Source organism: Dicentrarchus labrax, unplaced genomic scaffold, assembly GCF_905237075.1.
Source record: "Dicentrarchus labrax unplaced genomic scaffold, dlabrax2021, whole genome shotgun sequence".
Lineage (NCBI taxonomy): Eukaryota > Metazoa > Chordata > Actinopteri > Moronidae > Dicentrarchus > Dicentrarchus labrax.
Genome location: NW_026136720.1, coordinates 34,908,160 through 34,922,326, shown reverse-complemented (window position 1 = coordinate 34,922,326; position 14,167 = coordinate 34,908,160). Strand labels below are relative to the sequence as shown.

General features: G+C 39.5%; 2 protein-coding genes across 2 annotated transcripts in view; one reads left to right on the top strand and one right to left on the bottom strand.

The window, feature by feature from the left end:
- Positions 1-60: 60 nt before the first annotated feature.
- Positions 61-11,389, bottom strand: LOC127352722 (myelin-oligodendrocyte glycoprotein-like). The gene is made up of 8 exons (XM_051381354.1): positions 11,195-11,389; positions 4,107-4,284; positions 2,839-3,180; positions 2,716-2,745; positions 1,890-2,015; positions 1,689-1,751; positions 1,267-1,338; positions 61-1,150 (listed from the first exon to the last, which is right to left on the bottom strand). Exons 2-8 carry the CDS (start codon positions 4,120-4,122, stop codon positions 1,089-1,091), a joined length of 711 nt encoding a protein of 236 aa, XP_051237314.1. The 5' UTR covers positions 4,123-4,284; positions 11,195-11,389; the 3' UTR covers positions 61-1,088.
- Positions 11,390-11,996: 607 nt separating this feature from the next.
- The window catches only part of LOC127352627 (uncharacterized), a 43,886-nt gene continuing 41,715 nt past the window's right edge, over positions 11,997-14,167 (top strand). Inside the window, exons 1-5 of the mRNA XM_051381164.1 lie at positions 11,997-12,041; positions 12,180-12,192; positions 12,992-13,033; positions 13,372-13,401; positions 13,538-13,879. Of these exons, the coding sequence (XP_051237124.1) occupies positions 11,997-12,041; positions 12,180-12,192; positions 12,992-13,033; positions 13,372-13,401; positions 13,538-13,879 (472 nt within the window). The remainder of the gene's footprint in view (positions 12,042-12,179; positions 12,193-12,991; positions 13,034-13,371; positions 13,402-13,537; positions 13,880-14,167) is intronic.

Below are 14,167 nucleotides of genomic sequence, written 5' to 3'. Positions count from 1 at the left end.
CACCAATGTAACAAGGAAACAGAAGCATACATTAATCATAGACACAGATTTTTAAGAATGTCAACTTAAAATAATAAAAGTGCTTTTTATTGTTCCCTCCATCAATCAGTCCTTTACAGTGTCAGTCAGTACAGGGAGCTGGATATTGGCATTGGACAGAAAAGATTGAATCCAGTTAAACTAACTCTGTCCCTGCAGTGGTTTATAAAATCAACTCATCGGGAAGAACTTCTGAATAATTCCCTGCAGCTGCATTTGAATCAAGAATATTACACAATCAGCATTCAACTCTGCTCTGTAGTGACACACATTCAGAAGTTACACACATTCTTTACTCAAGTAAAAACAAGCTCTAAATATATATTATATATAAACATATAAAGTACTCTCTTGGTTTCTCTGAAGGATTTCTACCGATTGTTTCTGTGCAAAGTGGAGTCTCTCTTTCTTGTCTGTATCGTCTTAAGTTGTTACGTTTTGTTACGTCAGTCATGTGTGATATGCAGCATTCTTTAAAGTGTATATACTGTCAAAGATTAAAGCTTGAATCTAAATGCCTAACTGCATTTTATTGTCTTAGTGGTTGTACTTTGTTCAATGACAATAAAGTTGAATCTAATCTTAACCAATCTTATCTAAATGAAGCATAAAATAAAGTACACTTGATACTTGGCACATTTTGCTGGTGATACTTGTTGATACTTAAAGAGCCACCATGAGGTCAAGCAGGGGAAGTTACCTGCTATCATCATCCAGTTTACAGTGAATATAAATGTGAAGCTCTCACATACCTTCAGTCTGTACTGACTGTATGAACCTTTAGAAAAACACATTTTGACATCAGAACATTGTCTACCAGAACTCAGTGCTTATTGCTTAATTGAATGAAATGGATGAATGAGACAGAGTGGAACATATTCCCAGTTACTAAAGACTCAATGTATGCAATTAATGGTTTATAAAATGGCCTCTGTTTAATGTGCAAGCTGTTTTTTTTTTTTTGTTTTTTTTTAATCAACCAGGGTGTTTTTCTGAAGGTAGCTGATGAAAAAGATTTGGATTTGATAGCTGGGTCACAGAATCAAAGATTATACAGCATGGGCTTCAGGATTGTCCATCTGTACAGAAAGATATTCTCTTTCTTGTCCTCCTGTACACATCAACAACACAAAACAGGTTATCAGTCAGTGATTTCCAAACTGAGTGTTTTCTGTAGTTTGAGTGCTCTGGGTTGAGTTTAGAGGAAAAGTCAAATTTGTGACTTACTGGCAATTAAGTTCATAGGCATTCCCTCAGCATTGGCCTCATCATTGGCCCCATCATTGACCCCTTGTCCAGCTGAACACATATCAACAACACAAAACAAGTTATCAGTCAGTGATTTCCAAACTGAGTGTTTTCTGTAGTTTGAGCGCTCTGGGTTGAGTTTAGAGGAAAAGTGAGAATAGGATGTGAAAAGGGCGATTATTTTATCAGCCCAAGCAGAGTCAGTCAGCAGTGGAGTGATGACACTTGTTGTTATTGACAGTGAGGAACTACAAGTAAAGGAGCTTGTCCCAGATCAACCATCATAATCAGACAGCAGGATAGTGAGAAAGCTCAGACACACTGTACATGAGAGGCTTCTAACTGGTTCAGCAGAAAGGTCAGATAGATGAATGCATGTGAATGTTTGTGTGCTTACTCACTGAAACAGCAGGGGCAGATAGAACGTACACTGATATTGGCCCCAACATTGGCCCATGATTTTCCTGAACACATATCAACAACATATATCAACATACCGAAAAACCCATTTCACTGTTCACTGTTGTTTGAAGACAGACTGTAAAACTGTAAACTGTCTTTTTAAATGGAGAAAATGGAGAGAGAGAAGATTATTGACTTACTGATCTTTCTACGATTCCTCCACAATACAACCAATGCAACAACAAGGGCAATGACAGCAAAGACACTGACAGGTATGCCTACAGCCATGCCGGTTATAGCACCAGTGCTAAAACCAGTGCCACCACCTGAAAGAACAGAGGAAAGATGTTGAGATGTGTTCTTCGCTGTTCCAAGATAACATCCATCAACAATATTTCCACAGCCACTTCTCCTGTTCATGGTCTCAATGTGTACTTGGAGTCCATCCCACCAAAACTGTCTGTTGGTTAGAATCTCTTTCATTGCACAACAGTAAACAAACAGTATTATCAGTGAGAATATTCTCCAGAAATACGAGGATCCAGGGTTATTTAAAGGACCGCTGTGGAGGATTCAGTGCCATCTAGTGGTGAAGTTACAGATTGCAAACAAGTGAATAAAACTTCCAAATGTGTTCTGGGCTCCTGTAGAAACATGGTGGTGACAATAGATCCTCCTGAATGTTACACACTGGACCTTTCAGTAGTCCTCTATCAGTGTGCTCTGAGATGATGAATGAGTTCATTATTTGTTAGAATGGCATCCTGTCAAATAAAGCATTACATTCAGAATTGCTCTGATTACTTTTGAGGTTAAAGAGGTCATATTATGCTCATTCTCAGGTTCATATTGTAAGGAGGAGAGAAACAGGAGTGATATCTGTGTACATTGTGGACTGCAGTAAAGACAGCACTTATCTGGCTCTGTGTCTGTGGAAACAATGAAATAAAATATTAAAATATGTGATAACATTCAGACCAAGAGGAGATGACAGCTGATGAGGAGATAAATAAGATATTTACTTACTGGTATTATTAGTCTGACCTCCCACTGGCTCTGTTGGAAAATTAATACAAAACCTTTAACACGTGACAAATAGAACATTTCCTCTTATTTCATTTGAATGTGTAATATATTAGCTGTACTCACCAACAGTGAGGTTAATGAAGCCTCTCCTGACCTGACTTTGCAGTTTGGGAACAAAGCAGGTGTAACTTCCAGCATCCAGTTCAGTTACGTTGGTCAGTTTTAGTGAAATGTTTCCTCTGATCATTTCTTCATGGAAGAGAGATGTTCTACCTCTGAAGTTCTCATCCTGATCAGTTAGATAGTCCTTCTCATGGCGCCAGATGTGGACATATTCTCTATCATGTGTCCACTCCACTGTTAGAGTCCTCACATTGAATGGAGGCTCCAGGTGACATGGCAGGATGACGTTATCACCGACTGTTACTGTAACTGGTTTGTCTGAGCCAATCACCTCAGACTGTCCTGCAGAGACAAACATCATATTTACACTTCCTGTTACAGAATCATTAAACACTGATATTAAAATATTTCATTAGTACAGTATTAGTGGTGGACTGATATGGTTTTAATGGTTAATACTGATATTTAGAGAGCAGGGCGGCTGATGGTCGATATTTAATACTATTTGCTGTATTTATAATGCATGTTGAGTTAAATGTTGTTTCAAACTGATTTTGTATTGATTAGTGAAAGAGAAAAATACACTGTGGGGTTCAGAATGGGACTGGTATTTGAGGGGGAGTCAGACAGTACACTCATATGTGGCATTATTAAGAGGCTAGGGGAGGGTTAGCTTCACACAGTGCTGTCAGTATCACAGTGATCTGAGGTCAGCAGCACATTATTCAGTACCCACACACTGCTGTCCAACACATTATTATTGTTATTATTATTATTATTATTATTATTATTATTATTATTATTATTATTAATAATAATGTTATTATTATTAGTTGTAGTAATATTGGTATTAATGCTCTAGTGTATTAATTGCAATAAAATAACAGAAAAAAGTGAATGTTGCACATTTTATATTTATTTTCTCTTACTGTATTTATTATCATATTGTAATTATTAGTCATTTTCATAAGAGAGCAATAAAGAAGATGACATAAAACGGCTCTGTGTGTCTTTCAGCAGTACTCAGAGGCCACCCTTACCATAATAACCCTACTGTAGGTGCAGCCACATCCGGACAGCAGCTGACTGTACCGCAGTAGTTAATGGAGGTGAGTAAAAAAACACAGTGCGCCAACAAAACTTAAATCACGCAACAAATAGCGAAATAAACTAAATAATAAACCATTATCATATGGTAAATGATATATAGAATAAAATATTGTAAGTTTTGGCTATAATACAAGTTAGTAACAGTCCATGAGACTTACCTGTGGCTGCGTCCATTACAGCAAAAATCAGAACCAGTCCGATCAGGAGTTTATTCTGGGTCCCGGTGAGGAGAGAGCGGGTGGAACAGCACGCAGCAGCCCGGAGACAGAGCACCGAACCCGGGGTCTTTTTTCTCGAAGACTCTCCGTCCACTTCCTCATTAAAGATACCCTTTATCTGATATTCAGCCAACCAATCAGACGGAGGTCCGAGTCAGTTTCGCTTTAAGTGGGATCCTGGCTGTTACTGTAACTGGTTTGTCTGAGCCAATCACCTCAGACTGTCTTGCAGAGACACACATCATATTTACACTTCCTGTTACAGAATCACTGACACTGACCCTAATCGAGAAATTATTTTCAGAAACATTCAATTAGTACAGTAGTACTGGTGGACTGATATGGATTTTTCAATGGTCAATGCTAATATTTAGAGAGTAAAAATAAATATAAAGTTATGTATAATTCCATTATTCCATGCACATTACAATCTAATATACATGCTTATCTGAGCCAGAAAAATACAGTTTTAAATATATTTTTTCTTAATTAATAACACTGAAGGTTTCACAATGTGACTGGTATTTAAAGCAGAGCGGGGTACAGTCATCCAACTGCATTGTTCTATACATTATAACATATATTTAACACTAGCCAGCAAAGGTTTGAGATTTGATTTTCTGTCATTTAGGAGACACATGTTAACATTTATAAAAGATGATGGATGAAACGTTTACAGCAGTAAGTGAGTTATAGAACTAATGCATCAAACAAAGTTTTTCACCAATGTAATAGAAAGGTTTAAGAACCTAAATGACATCAAGGTTACGCTGATTTTATTGGTTCCACATGTCAAAGATCACAGTTAAAAGATGCACTAACTCTGCTACCCTCTTCCCAACTCCAGGTGATGGGCAGCAGCATGTATTAGCTGAAGCTTGCTCTCACAGGCCAGGTTGACCTTTGCCTTTGGGCAAATAGAAAAACTCTTAAAATCCATCGGTAAATCTGTTGCTCCTCACACCCTTGTAACTGAACTTCTTGATACTGTGTTGTTACCTAAACAAATTGCAATCTGCAAATGTGCCGCCGTCTCTGTGTTATCTCTGATGCCAGCGAGTTACCTGTGGCGCCGGAGGGGCAGCAGATGGAGAGAACTGGGCTGTGTGTTTCTGCTGACTGCCACCATCGCCCTGCCTGTTACCACTACTTGAGACGCCTCAGTCAGAACAAAACAAACATCACAACACTCTTTTGAGACTATAAAATGCTCAAAGCCATACACAACAGGCTATTATATGCATAAACCTTTGTTTCACCCTGTTTCCAACTACACTTTATGTCCAGGTAAACAGCAGGATGTTGAGACTTCACCCGAATATCAAGGACATGATAAGACACATCGATATGCTTGTTTGTTGGCACACCTGGGCACCCTGGTGGTCATAATGTTCTGCAGTCCCACACCAACAGACTGCTCTGCACTGTGTGTTCTGACCCCTTTCTATCAGAACCAGCATTAACTGTTTCAGCAGTTTGAGCTACAGTAGCTCGTCTGTTGGATCGAACCACACGGGCCAGCCTTCACTCCCCGTCTGTATCAATGAGCCTTGGCCGTCCATGACCCTGGTCACTGTTCTTTTCCTTCCTTGGACCACTTTTGATAGGTACTGACCACTGCAGACCGGGGACACCCCACAAGAGCTGCAGTTTTAGAGATGTGCGGACCCAGTCGTCTAGCCATCACAATGTGGTTCTCTGTAGAGTCTCACAGAGCTAACATTACCAACGTTGAGACAAGCAGCGATGGACAGACTGCCTTCACAGTCTCACTGCAGTTTCACTTTTGTGTGCAAGGTGGAGTCAATGGATCTTTGTGTGTCCTGACATTTGGATAATAACAAATTACACAACACAGGCAGCAACAAACAACTAGTTTAAAAACTAGTTTTACAGCATCTATAACAACCTGTTGTCACAAATAATGGATATGAAACAACTTTATGATGTTTCCACCCAGCAGCTGAATCCAAACCAAGACCAAGACCTCCACTGACACTGACTCTTCAACCCACCACCCGCCCTGAATATATGCTTTTCATAACTGCACTTCCCCTGGATGAAAAAAACAAGTCTGAAGGAAAATTTGGAAATAAAACAATTGATTGATTTCTAATGCCACCTTTATATATTTCTATTCAGTGCCAAGCAAATATTGATACATGTGATTGTGACTCCATGAATATTTCTTTGGATCCACCCCTGACACAGAGCAGGGATGATTGATTGTAGTTGTGATTTTTGGACTGTATAATTACAATTTGACATGACTCTTTTGTGTGTGAAGCACAAAGATTACATTCAGTATTTCTGGCTTGGATTCTTTGTTGTTGCTTATTAGAGAGGAAATCAGCGTGAGAGGTGGTGTAGGTGTTGTATGGCTTATTAAATGGAGTTGGAGGCAGAAACTCTTCCCTTCAACCAAGTAGTCATAATGTATCGGGTTCTTTGGCCCTTGGGCATCAAAAAACTGACCATCTTGGATATTATATTTAGATCCTTTGAATGATTGCTATCAGCATGCAATACTGAATTGTGTTCCATATCTTTATGGTAGACTGAAATGTGAATGGCTCCAGTTAGATCCAAGTAACGGATTTTCTTAGCCCTGAGTCCCCATCACTCAGTGATACTGAGTTATTGGGGTCATATGATTTCAGAAGGTCATATCTTAAAAACAGGAAGAACACAAACCTGTTATTCTGCATCATCACTGTCATTGACAAACATTATTTCATTCAATATTTTGAATAATATGTCTTCCAGTATTTGGTAGCTGGGTCAAAGAGTCAAGGCTTATCATCAAGTACTAGTTGGTGTTTCTTCTTCTTCTTGGTGATTCTACGTATCAGGATTTCCCCCAAGATCGTCGGTCCAGGATCGTCCCTGTTTACAAGAAAATACTCCCTCCAATGTCCTGAACACATATCAACGACACAAAAGTTATTAGTCAGTGTTTTCTGTTCTGTTGCATAATATGGCCTCATTAAGACTGGTGCTGTGCTGGGTTCTGCATTATATAGATCAGATCTTTGCTCAAAACCTGGTTCTATTTAAATGCATTTCATTGATGATTCCCTGATTAGTTGTGTCAATGAGAAAGGTGTAACCCGTAGAGATGAACCTATATGTGGGGTATAACAGAATATTGTGAGAAATATATCTCTGGTGAAAAACAACAAAGACTAAATGAATCACAGGCAGGTACACACCGTCTGCACTTGAGAACCCCCAAAGCACTTTAGTGCCACCTTCAGGCGATAACAGATAACAACATAGCGCTCCAAACCAGCACTGGTAGTGCAACAGTACATCCTCACTGTTGTTTGTTGCACTTTGTCACATTTAGTTACTTGTTTCTTCTTTTCTACTTATATTACCTGTAAGTGCTTACATTTTGTTGCATTTAGTTAATTGTTTGATTTATTTTATGTTAGCCTTTATTTTATTTTATTTTACTTTATTTTATTTTATGTTAGCTTATTTTTTACTCTAACCCTGTAGTACTTTACTTTACCACCTTTGTATTGAAACTGTTGCACAGTAATTTCCCTCGGGATAAATAAAGCTTCTTGAATCTTGAATCTTGAAAATACCTTTGTATATATAATTGTTTCTCTGTCTGGCCCACAGTTTTACTGTTTCGGTTAACCATTTTCCTTGGTGGATGGCAGTAATAATTAGTATGTCAGAATGCATGTAGTTGTCTCACCCGTCTGTCGGTCAGTATTGATTACAAAATGTGCATCTCTTCTGTGGCTAATGTTCATTTCATTATGATCCTTACTGCATAAAGTGTGTAAATATACAACTGGCCCATTTTTGGGTGAACTAAATATGCAAGAGTAGTCATACACATCACTGTTAATGACACGGGCCAGTTATTCATTCCTGGACTGCAGGCCACCTTTATGTTCCAAGGTTGTGAAAAATATAATAATGACTTTTTCCCATCCTTAATGCAACCAGAAATGAGAATCAATAAAAAAGTGTTTTTTATCAAAACTCTTTAATTGTTATTTTTTTTGTCCATTTCAATGAACATTGGGTCCAAACAGTTGTTAAAATACCAACATCATATGACAACATCATACCTATTTTTTGTCTTACAATTGTCACATTGACATCACATGGAACATGAGCTTGAACAGTTCAAATGATGTTTTTTTGTAAGGTCCAAACAGTTTTAAAATATAACATCATAGATTTTTTTGTTTGTTTGTTTGTTTGTTTGTTTGTTTGGTTACAATTTACCAACAAAAAAAGCTATAGAATCTCACAATTCTGTCACTACTGCCTCATTTTCTGTGGGCATATTTGAAACAATTTCTCTGTGACACAAAACAGAAGTGCACCTTGCACTTGTCACAGTAGACATGTGTTTTTCCTGAACAGCCTGGCAATTTGCACCTTGTTGCTTATTTTTTTGCATCATAATTTGGCATGTGGTCCAGCATGTCGGTCTGCACCTCTTGAATGGGCCGTTTTTCCATGGCTCCTCTCTTTTTGGTGGCTCATCATGGTGAGTTGGACTCGTACATGGACTGGGTGTGTTGGAACTTTTTGAATCATTTTCTCAATGCGCGGCGCTTCCCCATGCGCACAAGAGCTTCTGCCACATTCAATTTGAAGTCAAGGAGATCCATGACTTGCTGTGGCTGAGTGCCCTGGCGTTCTTTGTCTCTGCAATACTCAAGCCAGCTGTTCACTACAGCAACATCAAAGGCATGAGTAATCATGCGCCCATTTGCGGGACCAGATGGTAATCCTGTAAAGGCTGATGAGTTGATCAAGCTTGTCCACCCCTCCCATGGTCTTGTTGTATTTCTTCACCACCTCTGGACGCTTGACCTTAAGGAACCGCCAATCTTTCTTCTCCCACCTAGCAACTTCGTCTTCATCTCCTACACCAACAAAGTTGGAGGCCAGCACAACAGAGCAGTTATCAAACCACTTCACTAGAACCACCTTTCCATCCCTACTCCTCACTTCATCGGGTTCCCTCGCTCTTTCTTTGACATTTCCTTGTCACTCTTCAGTGGGGGCTTTGCAAAGCAGCCAACCCTAGCTGGGCCAGCCGCATGGATTTTCTTTTCTGCCAGCACTTCAAGGACATTGTAGGTGGTGAAGAAGTTGTCAAAAAAAGCGTGTGGTTAGGAGTCTGGATTCTCTGGCACAGGTGGGCAACCACACCTGCTCCATGTCCTAAAACCTTCTTCCTTAAAACCTTCAGAGAGCTCTGTTGTGGCACCTTGATAAATGAGGAAGTCATAAGCAAGGCCACTTTTGCTGCAGAGGAAATATATCTTGACTCCCCATGGTTCTGGCTTCCCTTTGATATACTGAAGCACAGAAAGTTTCCCCCTGAAAGGCACAATCTGCTCATCAATAGAGAGATGTTCCTCCACTTGCAGCTCTAGACAGCATTTCCTTATGGAGTCATAGAGTGGTCTGGCCTTGTAGAACACATCAGTGTCTTCAGAAGGCTGGAAAAATCGGTCACGAGACAGGGTATCCCGGAAAAGGCTGATATTGATACTGGAAGACCAGTACATTCACACTCTTGGCAAACCCAGTGCCCCCATTGCCAAATGTAGACCAACAAGGGCTTCAATCTCAGAACTTTATGCATGTTTATACCCCCTGACTGCATTTTGTTCTGCATAGATGTTAGTCATTGTTGTCATCAGCTGGAACATCTCACTGGGAACATACTGCTTGAAGTAGCCATATGGTGTTAGTGGCTCAGGGGGTTCAGGAGCAGGAGCAGGACTTTCGTGTTTGCAAAAGGGCCATCCTCAAGTAACAGGTTTCTATCTGCCTCCTCAGGCTTATAATCCTCTCTGTCTTCCTCATCCTGACCTTCCACTGCCTCAATCTCAACTTCTTCCCCTACTAATAGTACCTCTGCCTCATCCCTGTCTTCCCCTGAAATCATTAGCAAAACATTATCTGTCTGTGCTATGTCACCATACTGTTCCTGAGTATGTAAGGGCCCTAAACTTTGTATTCATTTAATTTATTTATTTAAAATCTTATATGTGATGTTATGTGATGTTTATACTAAAACTATTTTTCAATATGACATTCTATGACATCTATCAGCATCTCCATCTTCCTCCTCGCTTCCAAGAATGTCAATATCAGAGATATTTCCATTGTCGATCAGTTCAAGGACTTCAAGGGCTGTATATTCTGCATATGGAATATTTCCAACTGATTATCAACTCATTCTCTTGTTCTGATGTACTGTTTTTATAGTAATGTCATTCATCAATACTGGCGAATTGAGTTCAATAACATGGCTTCTGACCATTCCGTCCATTCTAATGGACAGCGATATTTGAAAAAATCCTGTGTAAGAACTCGCACTGAAACATGTGATATTACACTTCTATTCATACATTCCATCTTTCAATATTATATCAAAACTATGAAATCTTGGCACAAATATCTATAAATGTGACTAAACTTTTGAAAATGATCCTTACTTCGACGTGTGGGGTGAAGCCCTGCCATGCCTCTCTTCCGTGTGGTGGATTTTTTCATACGTCGACAAGCAAAGCTATACTGCCGTTTGATTGGTTGTTAAACGTTCAATTCAATGGACTTGAGGGTTCAAGTGGTGTTAAATGTTGCAAAAAGTAAAAAAAAAAAAAAAAAGCCCCTGTCATGTGACGTCCATTGTAATGAGCATACCCACTCTCCCAAGCACCACTACACCACTGGTTGCTCCATAACTGCTGGATGTGTAAATAAGCTTTTTGCTAAAAGGTTCACCATATCAGCTTTAAACATGATGATATGTCAGTGTTGTGTTCATATCTTGCTTTTACTTCCCCTCAGTGGACAACAGGTCAGATCAGTTACTACAGGTTTCATTATTCACTCAAATAAATAAGTCTATTTTTATAACTGTGAAGCACCAAATGAATAACAATATCTGATACTTTCAATGAGTTGGTTCAGTGTTTATCAGGAGAAAATCATACTACTGATAAATAATAAGAAAGAAAGAAACTCAATACCAGTTCAAGTACAGTGTGACCACTAACTGGAGAGGTGTTGTCTGCCAATCTACATCTCCATCCTCCAGTCCAGCAAGTGGCGATAATGTACGCGCCGGCGGGTGTCACACAGGAAGGCCGAAGCTCTCTGGATAACGTGGCCGGGTTCGGTGCTCTGTCTCTCGGCTGCTGCACGCTGCTGCTCCCGCTCTCTCCTCACCGGTAACCATCGGTGACTGTACGCACTGGGGACACTGGGAACACTGTGAACCACCGGTGACTGCGCGCACTGGCAACACTGGGAACCAGCGGTTACTGGAAGCTTCATTACAAAAAACGAAAGTGAAAGTATTGAATGACTCAGCTCATTAGATTAAAGACTCTCTGACACATCGAGGCAGTGATGAAGTGGGAAGCCGGACTAATTCTTGCTGTATTGGTTTGGATTTTTATATTAATCAATGCAGTCAGAGGTAGGACTGACAAACTGTTACTAACCTACATTATATATCATGTATCATCAATATATAATTCAATACAATTCAATATTATATATTTAATTGCATTGAATTTCATTTAATTATATGTTGTGTTTTTACTTTAGGATAATGAGTCATTAGTTATTCTGCAGATTGTTGCCGGGTTAAAGTTCTCTTGGCGCAGGAAGGCCCATCAAGGCCTCATCCACCGTAAAGTGGATGGTGGATGACAGTGTTTGTTTTTAATATTTAAAGATGTCAGATTAAAACCTCATGTGTAACTCTTTTGTATAAGATTACAACCTGACTGTGACCACTGATACACATACTGATTAATATGAGTCATGCTGTGGTTTATTTTTCCTCTGATGTCTGTTTGTGGCCTTCAGGTACACGCCTGTTCACCTTTAAGTGAAAAACAACGCTGTCATTGTTCCACTTTGGTTCTTTCAAAAAGGTTTAATGTTCCACATCACTGACCCTTCATCTCCTCAATCTGGTCTCTCTCTTTGTTTTAGAGAGCGTAGCCTGACTCTAAAGGTACGGTGTGGTTCAACCTGCTGATCCAAACTATTTATAGGACAAATAAATAAACTCACTTTACACACTTTATAATAAAGCTCCAAATCATACAGGCCACTTAAATGATAATTAACTAATGCATGACTCATGGTTTAATACTTGAATGTAATGCAGGATCCATCCTGTTCCTCCCTGTTAACAAATTATCGATTTAATTAGTTCATACTTAATCATCAATAAAGGAATGTTAATTCAGTTATACCTTAATTAATACGCCACCAAATTAGCTGGAATTAAGTTACATCATTTATTTTGTATTTATCCATTAATGCCGTCACCACCCACTGTTTCTTATATTTTATTGCTTTCAGTAATAAACATACCATAACATTTTATTTAACCTTTTCTTTTCTTTTCCTTTTCTTACTAAGCACAATGCCAGCATCTAACCATCAAAGTAAGGAAGCGCAGTGCATTTACCAAAGAGAGGATTATTACGAGTTTATCATCATTACCAGACGATTACCATGACATCGTTTGCTTGTAATTATGAGAAAAGGTTTTATATTAATTAAGGCTAAGGTATAAGGAGTGTTAAACTGAAGTTCTGGAATTAATTCATCAATATGAGAGAGGCTGTGATATTTCCTCTTTGGTAAATGCTCTACGCTTCCATAAATAAACCAATGATACCAACTGCTTCAGATTGGCCTGTTTAGTCCTGACAGTGTGTAGTACAGCTTTAGGGTTGCCAGGTCGGCTCAGGTATCCACCATATCTCACTCTTATTTTTATTTATCTTGTATTTCTTCCACAGACACAGAGCCAAAGCCAAAGGCAGAGGCAAGAATTGGTCGTGGTAAGTAAAACTGAAGTGCTGTCTTTACGGTAATTTATTATGCAGATATCTCTCCTGTGTCCTTTGCTCTTCATTCCACAATGTGTTGTTTGTTACTAACACATCAACCTTATCAAGTCCGGTTGCTCTTGAGCTGAGACTCAAGACAGGTGGTGGCGCTGTCTGATGACGTTTCACTCGTATCTAGGCAACACAGCATCATTAAATTCCATCATTTCAACTCTTACACACTCTTCATTCGACTAAAAGATGAGCTGTTGCCAAGCAGTCCCCGTTTTAATGTGTTTCATAAACAGTCTGACAGTCTGATGAGATCGGCTCTGTTTTTTTGTCCACAGACACAGAGACAAAGCACCAGCAGGATCGTGGTAAGTTAAATAAAAGTGCTGTTACTCTATCCTGTTATATTCTGTTCCTGCAGATATCACTCTGGAGGGTGTCAGGTGTTAAAGATCATCAGGTATCCACCATATCTCACTTATTTTATTTTATGTCTTGTTACAGAAAGGGACCTGTTGACGTGCCAGCCGAGCCCAGTTGTAGCAGCAGTGGGAGAGGACGTCACTTTGGACTGCCACTTGAAGCTTCGACGCAATGTGACGCACAAAACAGTTGAATGGACATTCAACGAGTCCGAGCTCGTCCTTGTTTACAGGAGTCGGGGGTTTTCTGCTAACCAGGCAGAGCGATTCAAAGGCAGAGCATCTCTGGACAGCAGTGGGAGTCTGTCGGAAGGGAAACTCCCAGTGAAGATCTCTTCAGTGGGTAAAACTGACGCTGGGACGTACAGCTGCTCTGTTGGAACTAGAAGAGAACGAATCTCCTGCAGTACTGAACTCATCGTTGGTAAGCAGTACAGTGTAACTCCTGCTTTCATTGCTTGGTATGCTTGTTTGGGTATTTGAAAATGTCTGCATACTGGGGTCCTTAAACAGTGCTGGAACTGCACAAAGTGGGAATTAGTGGAAAGCTGAGATGCATACATCATGCCACCCCAGTCTAAAGCTCTGCCAGTAAGTTATTGTCCAATTACAGAGTAATTTACAAAGTGCTGAAACAAGGAACACGAGAGACATGAATCCAGTTAAATCAGATAAAACAGAATGATTAAACTTAAATGAAACTTTACTGTAA